The sequence below is a fragment of the Arvicanthis niloticus genome, chromosome Y (genome assembly GCF_011762505.2).
Source record: "Arvicanthis niloticus isolate mArvNil1 chromosome Y, mArvNil1.pat.X, whole genome shotgun sequence".
Lineage (NCBI taxonomy): Eukaryota > Metazoa > Chordata > Mammalia > Rodentia > Muridae > Arvicanthis > Arvicanthis niloticus.
In genome coordinates this window covers 7,156,699-7,173,394 of record NC_133431.1, presented here as the reverse complement: position 1 = coordinate 7,173,394, position 16,696 = coordinate 7,156,699, and the positions used below count along the sequence as shown (strand labels likewise).

The 16,696-nt window shown below is 38.2% G+C and overlaps 1 protein-coding gene across 2 annotated transcripts in view; it reads right to left on the bottom strand.

Moving 5' to 3' along the window:
- The window catches only part of LOC143437385 (uncharacterized), a 32,222-nt gene extending 15,993 nt beyond the window's left edge, over positions 1–16,229 (bottom strand). The window contains exons 1-5 of one of the 2 annotated variants that reach the window (XM_076922205.1): positions 15,761–16,229; positions 13,612–13,722; positions 11,232–11,345; positions 782–908; positions 520–580 (exon numbers count right to left, since the gene is read on the bottom strand). In XM_076922205.1, coding sequence (XP_076778320.1) covers positions 520–580; positions 782–908; positions 11,232–11,318 — 275 coding nt within the window. In that variant the 5' untranslated portion in view covers positions 11,319–11,345; positions 13,612–13,722; positions 15,761–16,229. The remainder of the gene's footprint in view (positions 1–519; positions 581–781; positions 909–11,231; positions 11,346–13,611; positions 13,723–15,760) is intronic. The other variant, XM_076922204.1, reaches the window with a different exon arrangement.
- Between the last annotated feature and the right edge of the window lie 467 nt (positions 16,230–16,696).

The window sequence follows — 16,696 nt, the reverse complement described above, 5'->3', positions numbered from 1 at the left end:
ACTATTTGATTATTAGAAGGTTATGGACACATGTTTATCACTATTCAATGTGCAACATCTAAATATTATGAGACTATACAAATTGGTAGTTCCACAACATAGCTCTAATGGAGATACAAATCAATTAAAGGAATCTCTTAAGGCATTGTTTCCTTCTCTTCTTGCTTATAGAAATGCCTTGCAAACACCAATCAGATAACTGACATGGAGGTACATAGTTTTGGGAGAATATTATAATCATAGCTACAATAAAATGACTTATATTTTACACACTTGCTTTCCTATAGAGCATCCAGATCATATTAAAATTTCCTCACAGGCATATTTGTATCAGCTTAAACATTAAAATTACCTTTCATGGCCGGGCGGTGGTGGTGCACACCTTTAATCCCAGCACTTGGGTGGCAGAGGCAGGCAGATTTCTGAGTTCGAGGCCAGCTGGTCTACAGAGTGAGTCCCAGGACAGCCAGGGCTACACAGAGAAACCCTGTCTTGAAACCCCCTCCCCCCAAAAAATACCTTTCATGACGGCTAGAAGTTTGATGTTGTTCTTCAGTATGATGGACTTCCAAATTATAGCCTAAAACCAAGGTACAAGAAAATCAATGATATGGTATTGGAATTAGGCAAAATTCAAGTTACTCTGAATTTTCACAGCAATGAACCTGATTTATTCAACTCAATATTACTTGTTCTCTATTGAAATAAGAGATGATCATCAGTAACCCAGAAACACTTTTCTCTTATTTTGAGAAGAAAAAAAAAAAAAAAAAAGTCTTACCAATATCAGTGAGGTTCCAGTAGGTCTCCAGCATCACATCTTTGTAGAGATTTTTCTGGGAAGAATCCAGCAAATTCCACTCTTCTTCAGTGAAGTTCACATGCACATCATTGAAACTCACTGCTTCCTAAAATATCACATATATGTATACAACACAAAGCCTGATACTGACATCAATACAAAGTAAAGTTATGCTTCCTAGACAATATAATCAAATAATTCAGGTGATTCCTCCACTTATTTTCTGACACAAGAATTATAATATAATCACTATGTCAGTTTAGAAGAAACTTGAAATATTGACACTTGAACCCGACACAGGGTTCACCTGTATCACTCCTGAACCCTTAGAATAGGATATAGCCTTGCAACACAAATGGCAATTGAGAGGGATATGCAGGGGGAAACAGATCAACTGTACTGAGCACACATCTGAAAAGCTGGATGAAAAATTACTAACTACAAAAGTGATGGGCAAGCTGTGTGTATTTGCTCATGTCTTTAATTGCAGAGGTACAGGCAGGTGGATATCATTGAGCTGGATGCCAGCACGGTCTATGCAATGAGTTTCAGGACAGCAAAAGTTACATGTTAAGAACCTCACTCTGCTACAAAAATAAAGCAGGAAACAAAAATGACAGAATGAACTCACAGTTCTTTAATGAAGTTACTGCAAAGAATTATGCATTCACTGCAGTACTGTATTCATCTCGAAAAACATGCAGTGAACCAGTTTAAACAGGAAAATTAATTAAATTTTACTAGAAGGGAATGTATGTTTAAACAGTTAAAAATAGACAAGTGAAAATATTAGTAATGTATATGTTGATCAGAAATAAAGAAGGTAGTTCAGGAGATATAGCTCATGAGATGGAAGCTCTTGCTGGTCTTCCACATAATGGTGGTCAATTTCTGACATACACATGTGGACCAATACCTGTCCATTTCTTCATGATCATGAATTCTGAGGACATCTTCTGACAACAGTAAAGATGAGGCACACATTCATAGTCATGCACACACGTATAACACACTCCAAAATTTCAGAAGAAACACAAGAGTTAGGCAGAACATCATACACCTGCAATTCAATGACTCTGAAGAATCAGATAATATTAATGATGTGAGCAGAAGCCATCTGGAGAAATAGAATATAGTCTATATATTTTGCTGAATTTCAAAATAAAAGATGTAGACTAAGAGCAGCACAAAATCATGTGCCTACTTAACAAAAATATGTCAGGTGGCTTATGTGGTTTCTATATCTACAATTAGAACAGGAAGTGCTTCACCAGGAAATTTGGTCTAGAAAAGCAAAAACAGAATGAATAAAGTTAAAATATAAAACCACCAGGTTTGCAAAATAGCATAGCATTGAACAGCAAATGTGTGCACAGTATCTTATGTGATTTAGGGACAGAGTCCAAATGGGGAATGTATGGGAGCATGAGAAGAAAGCTGAAGGATCAGATTCAACCACAACACTGGAGACACCCAGAACAAAATTTGTCCTGGCTAAGAGAAATGCAGGGGTAAATCTGGAGCAGAGACTGAAGGAATGGCCAATGAAAACTCATTCAATTGGAGACATACATGGACAAGCTCCAATCCATGACATTATTAAGGATACTCTTTGATGCTCCCACGCAGGAGCCTTGCATAATTGTCTATTGAGAGGCTCCACCCAGCAGCTGACTGAAGCAGTAGTGGATCCACAGTCAAACATTGCATAGACCTTGGTAACTCTAATGGAAGGGTTGAGGGAAAGATTGAGGGCCCTGAAGAGGATAGGAACTCCACAGGAAAACCAGCAGACTCAACTAACCTTGATCCTTGGGGACATTCAGAGACTGAGCCACAATCAATAACAGGCTGGACAAAGGACCCTGGCCCTTAAGTAGCATATTGCAGGTCAGTCTTCATGATGGTCCTACAACTACTGTACCAGGAGCTGTCCCAAAGCTGCTGTTTATCATTGTACTTTGTTCCTTTAACTGGGCTGACACTTCTGGCCTCAGTATCGAGGATGCACATAACCCAATACAGACTTGATACACCATCATGGGTACCCAGGGGCCCACATCCACTCAAAGGACAAACAGAAGATACAGTAGAGAGTCTGTGAAGGCAGGCGACTTAGAGTAGGGACTCTACCAAGTTCACAGCCATTTTAATTACAAAAACTTAAAACTGGAAAGAATCCAGATGCCCCTCAACCAAAATATGGATATGGAAAATGTGGTTCATTTACAAAATGAAACATTATTCAGCTATTAAATACAATGACATCATGAATTTTGCAGGCAAATGGATACAGCTAAATACTATCATCTCTATGAGGTAACCTAGATTTAAAAGCATGTGCATGTATGGACTCACAAGTGAATAATAATAGTAAACTACAGGAAACCCGCACTATACTCCATAGATACAAAGAAACTAAACAAGAAGGAAGGCCCAAATGAGAATGGTTGAATTATTCCCACTCAGAAGGGGGAATAAGCAATCATAGGAGGTAGATGGAAGAGAGAGAACTGGATGGGAGAGCAGATAAGAAAGAGGAATCAGGTAGAAGCAGCAAAAGGTGTGGCGAGAGACAAGAGAGGGCCAGAGGGGGAAAATGAATCAAAATCTGCAGCTGCCTGGGGAAGGGAGGGGGTACATTTAGGATGTGCCAGAGAGCATGAATTGGAGGGTGACAAGGAGTCTATGGGGTTGATCTTAGCTGAGATGCATAGCAGTTAGATATGGACGGTGAAGAGGCCACATCTCCAGTCAGGCAGGAACCCCAGTGGAGAGTTAAAGACACCAACCAATCCAAAATTATACCCAAAATTTGTTCTTATCCACAAGAATGCAATCTACAACATAGATTCTGTACAGCAGCAAAATAACCCTTTGATACCATGTTGTTGTTCTAACTTGCTACTCTGCTGCTGTGATTGAATCCTCTAAGCAAAAGCCTCTCAGGTAATAAATGGTTGTTGTACATGGTTCGGTCAGATCAGTCCATTATTTTGGGAGCTAGGTTAGAAACTGAAGGCAAAAAGCATGGAAAAACACTGTCTCCTGGCTTGCTCTCTTGCTTGACCACTGTCTCATGCTTAGCCTGCTCTCTCATCCAGCCCAGGACCACTTGCTTAGGGATATTGCCAGCCTCAGTGGAAGAGCCTTCCTAATCAATCATCAACACTATCTCTCACATACACAGCAACCAGCCATTCTGATGAGGACACACCCTCGATTGAGGCTCCTTCAGATGACTGTAGCTCTGAAATGCTGAGAATTTAAGACAACTATGACACAGACACAATAATAAACGAGAAAGTTGTAACATCCCAAAACCAATGAGCTAACCATATCAATACAAGAGGCCATGCTACCCCATGAGGGAGTTGGAGTTGTGGCTGAGCAAGGACAAAATAGGGAGGGCAACTGGCTCAGAGCAGGGAAGGATACACTGGAATGGGGACCTCAGAGACTGTGCTGCTCTGGGGTGAGGTGTCTTTAACACTGGGTTCCCAGGCCAGTGCTACCAAAGATGTGGTTAAAGCAGCTGGAAGGTGGACAGAAAAGCAGATTGTCCCACACAACTCAAATGACCACCAACAAAGGACAGGATCTCTGGTCCATGGAAGATATGCTAAATTTGTTAGAATTGATGAAGAATGACTTTCCATCTTATGACAGCTCCAAGTTCAAAACTACAGAGTCACATATGGACTGGGCAGAGGATAGTTCATGAGGTGGGAAATGAGATCTTTGTCTTTCCACCCTGTAAAACAAGGTAGGCAGAGCCTGACATTGCCCAGGATGCTGTCTGGAAGACCTCTCTGTCATGAACTATTCAATGGGTCTAGGTCCTGTTGTTAAGAAGGATTTAACTCAAGGTGTGGGGCTAGTAACTAAATCGACTAGGGTGGAGTCTGTCTTATTTCATCAATGAGAGAATAACAAAGTGCCACACACAAAATAAACAGCCACAAGGGGACAGTAAAGGCTACCCAGCAGATTCATCCACTTGGACAGTGGAGAAAATGAAGACAGGCAGGTAGCTGTGAGCACTGTAGCAGGGTTCCAAGTCTTCTCTACCATTACCAGAAATTAAGACCAGAGAAACACCGTCCACTATACCAGGCTCTAAAACATCTTTGAAGCACTTTGGGGCTGGGACTGTCCAGCATATCCAGTATAGCAGGGTTCCAGGTTCAATTTAGTCATCTCCCTCCACATATCAAGAAAAACCTGGAAACTAAGGCATACACACAAATCTGGCAGAGAAGCCACTGACACAGGAAGAACAATGGTTCATCTTAACAACTGGCCTTTCAATCCTTTAGTTAGGAGTCCTGAGGATTTTGGGTCAATGCACCAAGATGTTATGTCCAAGCCACAGAGAGCACAATGACCAACAAGGAGCCTATTGCAATGCAAACACATGGAGGTCTTTATTATGAGCTCTGTAATAAGGATTTTCACCAGTCAGCCTCACGTGAGATCTAAACTGAGAGAGCAAGTCTAGAAGTGCTGGGTATTTATTGTAGTTACAGCGAGATTGGGATATTAACACACAGGTCAGCAACTTAACATTTTAAAAACTGCACGTCTGGCATAATCTGCAGGAACCAATCAAAAGGGCAAAAAATCATCTGACAACCATGATGGGTAGACTAACTTTTTCTCTGTAAGGTGTATTAGTTATCAATATGTAGCTTAACCGTGCAGTTGTACCTTGACAGGCTGTGGACAAGGTGGGCTTGTCATGGGATGTTTGCTCAAGTGGACTTTGTGTACTCTCAGAAACACAATTAATTGAGATTTACAAACTCATCTTTGTGCCTGAGGCCCTTATTATTGAAAGATACTCCTGTTCAACCACAAGCCATGCACTGCAGTAGAAAAGGTACTTTGTCCAAAGACCTACCTCATTATCTGTTACTGCAGATCCTAAGATCAGTTGCACTTACTCTGAGACAGAATACAAGTGGAAGTTGCCTGTCTCCCTGTGCATCATCTTATAGATAAGATAGACAATGCCCACCTGCCCTTCCTTTCCTGCCTCATCCCTGTGTCTCAGCCCCACTTGGGCAGACAGTCCCTGTTCAACCACATGCTTTACCTGCCAGGACACAGGTAAGCTTTCTATAGGTCTACCACACTGTCTGTAATCCCAGATGCAATGATCACAGTTTTCCCCTAGCATTGTACTAAACACCAGAGGCAGCTTTACCTCTGTCCTGACTCTATCTCCTTGTGGATTGTTAAGATCATCTCTTCCTGCCCACTGCTTCTCACTGCTCCCAACATTAACCAGCATTCCCTCTTGAGGATACCCACCAAACAGGTCAGTAAAAGAAGCAATATTCAGGCAACTCTCTTTGTAAATCCAGACATCAAACAGCAACCCAGGAACAAAACTCCCACCCAAGCAAGACAAATCCAGAAATCAGTACCTAAATCAATAATCACTTCAAACCCAGAGGCCTAGACACCAGAATAGGAATATAATAAATAATATCCAGGAAAATATGTCACCAAGAAATCTAAGCTATCCTATCACAGCCAGTCCTGAGAAATAAAAACATGCATAACACATATATGTGTACAACACAAAGTCTGATACTCACATCACTATAAAGTAAAGTTATGCTTCCTAGACAATATAATCAAATAATTCAGGTGATTCCTCCACTTATTTTCTGACACAAGAATTATAATATAATCACCATGTCAGTTTAGGAGAAACTTCAAATATTGACACTTGAACCCTTGACATAGGGTTCACCTGTGTCACTCCTGAACCCTCTGAATAGGATATAGCCTTGCAACTCAAATGGCAATTGAGAGGGATATGCAGGGGAAACAGATCAACTGTACTGAGCACACATCTGAAAAGCTGGATGAACAATTACTAACTACAAACATGATGGGCGAGCTGTGTGTATTTGCTCATGTCTTTAATCACAGAGGTATAGGCAGGTGTATGTCATTGAGCTGGATGCCAGCACAGTCTATGCAATGAGTTTCAGGACAGCAAAAGTTACATGTTAAGAACCTCACTCTGCTACCAAAATAAACCAGGAAACAAAAATGATAGAATGAACTCACAGTTCTTTACTGAAGTTACTGCAAAGAGTTATGCATTCACTGCAGTTCTGTATTCACCTTGCATAAACATAAAGTGAACCAGTTTAAACAGCAACATTAATTAAATTTTATGAAAAGGGAATGCATGTGTAAACAGTTAAAAATTGACAGATGAAAATATTAGTAATATATATGTTTTGTTTTGTTTGTTTTTTGTTTTTGTTTTTTGTGTGTGTGTGTGTGTTTTCGAGACAGGGTTTCTGTGTATAGCCCTGGCTGGCTTTGGAACTCACTCTGTAGACCAGGCTGGCCTGGAACTCAGAAATCCTGTCTCTGTCCCTCAAGTGCTGGGATTAAAGGCGTGCACCACCACCGCCCAGCAGTAATGTATACGTTGATCAGAAATAAAAAATGCAGTTCAGGAGTTATAGCTCAGGAGATGGAAGCTCTTGCTGGTCTTCTACATAATGGAGGTCAATTTCTAGCATACACATGTGGACCAACACCTGTCCATTTCTTCAAGATCATGAGTTCTGAGGCCATCTTCTGACAACTGTAAAGATGAGGCACACGTTCATATTCATGTACCCAGCCATAATACACTTATTTATTAAAAAATTTCACAACAATCATAACAGGCAGAACATCATACACCTGCAATTCAATGAATCTGAAGCATCAGATAATATTGATGACATGAGCAGAAGCCATCTGGAGAAATAGAATATAATTTATGCATTTGGCTGAATTTCAAAATGAAAGAGGTGGATGAAGAGCAGCAAAAAATCATGTGCTTATTGAACAAAAACATGTCAGGTGGCTTATGTGGTTTCTATATCTACAATCAGAACAGGAATTGCTTAACAGAGAATTTTGTTCTAGAAAACCAAAAACAGAATGAATAAAGTTCAAAATATAAAACCACCAGGTTTGCAAAATAGCATAGCATTGAACAGCAAATGTGTGCACAGTATCTTATGTGATTGAGGGACAGAGTCCAAATGGGGAATGTATGGGAGTATGAAAAGAAAGTTGAAGTATCAGATTCAACCACAACACTGGAGACACCAAGAACAAAATTTATCCAGTGTAAAAGAAATGCAGAGATAAAGCTAGAGCAAAGAATGAAGGTGTGGACAATGAAAACTCATTCAATTGGAGACCAACATGGACAAGCTTGAATCTATGACATTATTAAGGATACTCTGTGATGCTCCCACACAGGAGCCTTCCATAATTGCCCATTGAGAGGCTCCACTCAGCAGCTGACTGAAGCAGAAGCAGAGATCCACAGTCAAACATTGCATGCACCTTGGTCACTCTGATGGAAAAGTTGGGGAAAGGATTGAGGGTCCTGAACAGGATAGGAACTCCACAGGAAGACCAGCAGACTCTTGGGGCCATTAAGAAACTGAGACAAAAACAATAACACTCACAGGTGGACAAAGGACCAATGGCCTGTAAGAAGCAGATGTGCAGCTCAGTCTTCATGATGGTCCTACAACACCTGTAGCAGGAGCTGTCCCTAAAGCTGCTGTCTATCATTGGAATCTCTTCCCATAACTGCGCTGCCACGTCTGGCCTCAGTGAATAGGATGTACTTAACCCAATACAGACCTGATGCACCATCATGGATTCCCAGGGGATCACACCCTCTCAAAGGACCAACAGGAGATACAGGAGGAACTCTGTGAAGACAGGTGACTTAAAGTAGGGACTCCACTAATTCAGAGCCATTTTATTTATAACAACTTGAAAGTGGAAATAATCCAGATGCTGTTCAACCAAAATATGGATATAGAAAATGTATTTACAAAAGGAAAAACTATTTAGCTATTAAATACAAGGACATCATGAATTTTGCAGGCAAATGGATACAGATAGAAACTATCATCTCGATTGAGGTAACCCAGATCTAAAAGCACGTGCATGTATGTACTCACTTACAAGTGAATAATAATCATAAAATACAGGAAACCCACACTACACTTCATAGACACAAAGAAACTAAACAACAAGGAAAGCCGAAATGAGCATGACTGAATCTCACTCAGAAGGGGGAGTGAAGCAATCATAGGAGGCAGATGAAAGAGAGAGAACTGTATGGGAGAGCAGATAAGAAGGGGAAATAGGGGAGAACCAGCAACAGGTGTGGTGAGAGACAAGAGAGGGCCAGAGGGGAAAATGAATCAAAATCTGCAGCTGGCTGGGGGTGGGAGGGGGTACATTTAGGATATGTCAGAGATCATAAATAAGTACCAAGGAGTCTAATGTTGATCTGAGCTGAGATGTATAGCAGTTAGATATGGACGCTGAAGAGGCCACATCCTGCATCAGGCAGGACCCTTAATGGAGAGTTAAAGACCCCAACCAATCCAAAAATCTTTCTACCCAAAATTTGTCCTGTCCACAAGAATACAATCTACAATATAGATTCTGTACAGCAGCAAAATAATGTTGTTGTTCTAACTTGCTACTCTTCTGCTGTGATTGAGTCCTCTAAACAAAAGCATCTCAGGTAATAAATGTCTGTTGTACATGGTTCTGTCAGATCACAGTCCATCATTTTGTGAGCTTAGATTAGAAACTGAAAACAAAAAGCATGGACAATTAACTCAGCCATTCTGGATTTCTGACGCTGTTGAAGACCTATGGTCTCATAGCCAATCCTGGCTATTTACCTTGAGAGAAAATTTTTGAGTGGATGGTTTTCAGCTGACACTCATTCTAAAGCCAAGGAAAAAAAATCCAGGTTCAGCACTAAGAGTTTTAGTTAGGATAGATGACAGAGGTTCTGGTTAGTCAACAAAATGATGTACTGGGTATTAGGACTAACTTGTACCGCACTGGTACAAATTGGCATAATTATGCTCTAAATGTATTTTGAGAGAAAAGTTGTATTTTAACAGGAAGGGTGATATGTAAGAGGAAAGAAGGTGTGAAGGAGTACCGAGAGGAAGAGAAGGAGTAAGGAGAGGAGGAGAAGAAGGAGAGGAGAAGCTAGGTGATGAGAGAGAGAAAGAGAGAGAAAGGTGGGGACATGGAGGCAAATGTTCACGTGTCTCCACCAGTCAAAGATAGTTTATATATCTAGGTTGGGTATTGGGTTACACTTCTGATTCAGCATTAACAAACTTATAATGCCTTTAATTAATACTTTTTAAAAAGGTGTACAAAAGCATAAAGAAAAAAAGGGCATGGGATAGGGCTTTTCTTGGGGGTGGGGGTGGGGAAAGGGAATGGCATCTGAAATGTAAATAAAATATACAATGAAAAAAACATGGACAAACATTGTCTCCTGGCTTGCTTTCTTGCTTGGTCACTGTCTCATGCTCAGCCTGCTCTCTCATCCAGCCCAGGACCACTTGCTTAGGGATATTGCCACCCTCAAAGGAAGAGCCTTCCTAATCAATCATCGACACTACCTCTCACAGACATAGCACCCAGCCATTCTGATGAGGGCACGCCTTCAACTGAGGCTCCTTCAGATGACTGTAGCTCTGAAATGCTGAGAACTGAAAACTACTATGACACAGACACAATAATAAATGAGGAAGTTGTTACAACACAAAATCAATGAGCTAACCATATCAATTACAGGAGCGCCTGCCACCACAAGAGGGACTTGGAGTTGTGGCTGAGCAAGGACAAAATAGGGAGGGCACCTGGCTCAGAGCAGGGAAGGATACACTGGAATGGGAGCTCAGAGGCTGTGCTGCTCTGGGGTGAGGTGTCTTTAACCCCTGGGTTCCCAGGCCAGTGCTACCAAAGAGGAAGCTAAAACAGCTGGAAGGTGGACAGAAAAGCAGATTGTCTCACACAACACAAATGACCACCAACAAAGAACAGGATCTCTGACCCAAGGAAGATATGATAAATTTGTGACAATCAATGAAGAACAACCTCCCATCTTATGACAGCTCCAAGTTCAAAACTACAGAGTCACATATGAACTGCACAGAGGGTAGTTAAGGAGGTGGGAAATGAGGTCTTTGTTTTTCTACCCTGTAAAATAAGGTAGGCAGAGCCTGATTTTGCCCTGGATGCTGTCTTTAAGAGCTCTCTGTCATGGACTAGTCAATGGGTCTAGGTCCTGTTGTTAAGAAGGATTTAACCTAAGGTGTGGGGCTAGTAACTAAATCAATTAGGATGGAGTCTGTCTCATTTCCTCAGTGAGAGAATGACAAACTTCCACAGCCAAAATAGACAGCCACAAGGGGGCGGTAAAGGCTACCAGTAGATTCCTCCATTTGGACAAAGGAGAAAATGAAGACAGGAGGGCAGCTGTGAGCCCTGTAGCAGGGTTTTAAGTCTGCTCTAACCTTCCCAGAAATTAAGACCAGAGAAACACCGTTCACTATACCAGGCTCTGGAACATCTTCGAAGCACTTCGACACTGCGACTCTCCAGGGTATCCACTGTAGCAGGGTTCCACGTTCAATTTAGTCATCTCCCTCCACAGATACTCAAGAAAAACCTGAAAACCAAGGCACACTATCTCAAATCTGGCAGACAAGCCACTGACCCAAAAAGAATGGGGGCTATTAACAACCGGCCTTTCAATCCTTTAGTTGGGAGTCCTGAGGGTCTTGGGTCAATGCACTAAGATGTTATGTCCAAGTCACAGAGACCCCAAAGACCAACAAGTAGCCTATTGTAATTCAAACACATGGAGGTCTTTATTATGAGCTCTGTAATAAGGATTCTCATCAGTCAGCCTCACATGAGATCGAAACTGAGAATCTAGAGGTGGTGAGTACTGTAGTTACAGCAAGATTGGGGCATTAACATATAGGTCAGCAACTTAATATTTTAAAAACTACATGTCTGGCATAATCTGCAGGAACCAATCAAGGGGGCAAAATCATCTGACAACCATGATGGGTAGACTAACTTTTTCTCTGTAAGGTGTATTAGTTATCAATATGTAGCTTAACCCTGCAGTTGTACGTTGACTTGCTGTTGACAAGGGGGGATTGTCATAGGATGTTTGCTCAAGTGGACTTTGTGGACTCTCAGAAACAACTGATTGGGGTTTACAAACTCATCTTTGGCCTGAGGTCCTGATTATTGAAAAACGCTCCTGTTCAACCACAAGCCATGCATGGCAATAGAATGGGTACTTTGTCCAAAGACCTACCTCACTATCTGTTACTGCAGATCCTAAGATCAGTTGCACTTACTTTTAGACAGAATACCAGTGGAAGTTGCCTCCCCCCTGTGCATCATCTTATAGATAAGATAGACAATGCCCACCTGCCCTTCCTTTCCTGCCTCATCCCTGTGTCTCAGCCCCACTTGTGCAGACAGTCCCTGTTCAACCACATGCTTTACCTGCCAGGACACAGGTAAGCTTTCTACAGATCTACCACACTGTCTGTTATCCCAGATGCAATGATCACAGTTTTCCCCTAGCACTGTACTAAACACCAGAGAGAGCTTTACCTCTGTCCTGACTATGCCTGCCTATGGATGCTAAGATCATCTCTTTCTGCCCACCTCGTCTCCCTGCTCCCAACATTTCCCAGGATTCCCTATTGAAATTTAAAAATTAAAAATTAAATTAGTTTCTTTCCTTCTTCATCATTAAACTAAATTAATTAATTTTAATTTAAAAAATTAAATTGAATTAAATAGTTCTTCATCATTAAAAGATAGAATTATTTCTTCACATATCTTTTATTTCCAGTAATGCCAACCTATGGTTAGAAAAGTATTTATATGTATTTATATATTTATATATATTATATACATTATATATTTATATACTTATATATATTTTGCACATTACATATATTTACATATTAGTATATATTATGCACATACTTGAACATTCGTATCTCATCGACATATTTATATATATTATGGCACATGGATCTGAATATTTGTTTCTTATACACATATTTGAATATGTGTTTATTGTACACATTATATGTCTATAATATATACAAATATGTCTGTAATATATACAAATATGTCTAAATATATATATGTCTATAATATGTATAAGTATATCTAATGTGTATGTCTGCAGCAATATATATAAATATGTCTGTAATATATGTAAATATGTCTGTAATATATATAAATATGCCTATAATATATATGTGTCTGTAATATGTATAAATATGTCTGCAATATATATAAATATGTTTGTAATATATATAAGTATGTCTGTAATATATGTAAATATGTCCGGAATATATGTAAATATGTCTGTAATATATATAAATATGTCTGGAATATATATGTAATATATGTAAATCTGTCTGTAATATATGTAAATGACTGTAATATATAAATGTCTGTCTAATATATAAATATGTCTGTAATATATAAAAATATGTCTATAATATATATAAATATGTCTGTAATATATGTAAATATGTCTATAATATATATAAGTATATCTGTAATATATAAATATATCTGTAATATATATAAATATGTCCATAATATATATAAATATGTCTGTAACATATATAAATGTCTGTAATATATACAAATGTCTATAATATATATATATATATACATATATTTGTCTGTAGTATATATATAAACATATATATATATCTCTGTAATATATATAAATATGTGTATAATAAACAAAAATTCAGATATGTGTATAAATTCGCAGGAGCCCCCCGTGAAATAATAACTAATTATTATTAATCAATAATATCCAGTGCTTTCTTTGCCGCCTGCCTTGAACAACCGTGTCCGCCAGGGTCTCAGGGGCTCACCTCGTCCCTTATGGATTTGTCTCCGTGTTGTGTTGGCTGGGAAATAAATCATAGGAAAATCGATAGAGATGATGAAGCCGTGTCTCCAAATTCATCAATCAGATGCATCAACTATAAAACATAAAACATAAAATATAAAAATAAAAATAAAATATAAAATACATCGAATATAAATTCTAAAATATAAAATTAAAAATTAAATTAAACTACAATGGAAAAAATATTAAATATAAAACATCGATAATTACAATGTAAATGTAAATATAAAACATAAAATTCGGTAATATAAAATTTAAAGTACAAAATTCAAAAAAGTAAATTAAAATGGAAAATAATAAAAAATACAAACTAAAACATAGAATATAATATAAATATTAATATGAAATAAATAATATAAAATATAAAATGAAATAAAACAAAATTTAAAATCTTAAATATATGTAAAATATAAAACATAAATATAAAATATGAAATAAAATAAAATATAAAATAAATCAAATATAAAATATAAAATATGAAATAAAAATAAAACAAATTATTAAATAGAAAATATGAAATTAAATGTAAATATATAAGAATTATACTTTAAAATTAAAATATATAATAAATATGAAATGTAAGTTATAAACCATTAGTATAAAATATAATATAAATATAATGAAAATAAAATAAAAAGTAAATAAAATGTAAAATACATCAAATATAAAATATAAAATTAAAAAATGAAAGCAAAATAAAATAGAAAATAATATAAAATAAAAATATGAAATATAACATAAAAATAAAATATAAAATATAAAACATAAAACATAATATACAAAGTGTAAAATAAAATTTAAATATATAATAAAATATAACATGCAAACTATAAATATAATATATATGTAAATGTAAATAAAAAACACAATTTAAAACAAAATAAAATAGAAAATAGAAAATGAAAAACTAAAAGTAAAGTAATATATAAAATAATATAAAATATAACATTAAATATAAAATACAAAATATCATAAATTATATATATATATAAAATAAGAAATAAATATTAAATAAAATATGAAATAAACAAAATTTAAAATATACAATAAAATATAAAATGTAAAATACAAAACATAAATATAAAATATTAAATAAATACAAAATACATTAAATATAAAATATAAAATAAAGCAAAATATAAATTTAAATATAAAATATTAAAAATTTATATATGTAAAATATAATGTAAATGTAAATTATAAAATAAATAAATATAAATTAAAACAAAATATAAAAGAAGAAATAAATTTAATCTTTAAAATATATAATAAAATATAAAGTGTAAAATATAAAACAAGTATGAAACATACTATGAAGATAAATATAAAATCAAAACAAAATATAAAATACATTAAATATAAAATATAAAATATAAAAATAAAAGTAAATCATTTTAAAACAATGTAAACTTTGAAATCAAATACAAAATATAACATAAAATAAATTAAAGATTTAAAATAAAATTCTGATCGGACATTTAATTCTGCACCGGGCTGTGTAACGGAAATAAAATTGTTAAATATTATACTACACGCGTCACTTCCTGTCAGACGCTGTTTGACCAACTTTGCTTCACCGTACGTCATAATATTGATAATAATTAATAATAATTTGTCTCTCTATAGCTTGTTTTATATTTTATTTTATTTGTTGTTATATTTTTATTTATTTCGTTTACTTAGTTTTATATTTATACTTTATTTTATTCCATTTTCATTTACTTTACTACATTTTTATTCGTTATATTTCATATTTTTATCTTATTTAGGTTTTTCCGTATTTAATATTTTATTTTATATTTTTATTCATTTTATCTCATATTTTATACTTTGCATTTCACTTCATTATAATTTTATTTTCGTATTTCGTTGCACATTTTATGTTTATATTTATATTTATATTTGGATCCTGCCAAGTTGACTATTGATTTGCATTGACTGCTGTCGTCAATTATGGATCAGTATTGGTTATTAATTATCGATAATTGATTATCGATTATTGATCGGTATTGATTACCGATTGGCAGTAACGGCTGGTTATGGATCATTGGTTATCATGGTTACTGATCATTTTTAGCATCGATTATTCGTCATTGATTAGTATTGATTACCGATTATCACGATTACTGACTGTCATCGTCATCCCACCACCGTCATGCCTCTGCCTCTGCCTCCCGAGTGCTGGAACAATGGCCTGCGCCAAGATTTATTGATTGGTTACTGTTTATTGATACCTGATTAGTATCAACAGAGCCGGGGCCGCCGCGGGGAATCACGGGATGGATCGCAGCCGCCGCCGCCGTGAGACCCCAAGCCGGCTGTGACGTCATGGTCAGCGCGACGGCTCCCGGGTCGGCAGCGACGACTATCCCGGTGCGGCCGCTGACAGGACGCGGTCGGGTTCGCGGGACTCAGTCGCGCTCTCTGTTACGTCAGAAGCCCGCGAAGAGGTCGGCGGGCGCCGCGGGGCATCACGGGATCGCCCGACGCTGCCATTGACATAGGGGAATCGCGCGGCCAGAGCGGGTCCTCGTCGCCGGCTGTGACGTCACGGACTGCGCGACTGTAACGGCGGGAACCGCGGGGAATCACGGGATCGATCGAAGCCGCCATCGCCGCCATCGCCGCCGGGGTTTTGTGGAGACGCCACCATGCGCTTGAGCGGGTCCCGGTCGCCGGCTGTGACATCTCGGAGACCGCGACGGGGTCGGCGGGAGACGCGGGGATTTCGGTACGGCCGCCGAGCGGGCGCGGTGACGTCACACGCCAGCGACGGGAACGCGGGGTGACGGACGCGGGTCGCGGACACCCCCGGTTACCGGAAACAGCGTCCGGTGCGAGCCGCGTCTGCTTCCGCCCCGCAGGGTCAGAGGTGAGCTCGACCGGAAGTGCTCTCGCGGGCGCGCGAGAACCGGAAGAGGCACCGCGTCTCCAGACGGAAAGGCCTTCGCCGCTTTTCCAGAGGCGCAGCCCCGCCCTCCGCGGAAGCGGAAGTGCGTCACAGAGGCCCTTGGCAGCGGCGGAGACACAGCACGGAGGTCGGCGGC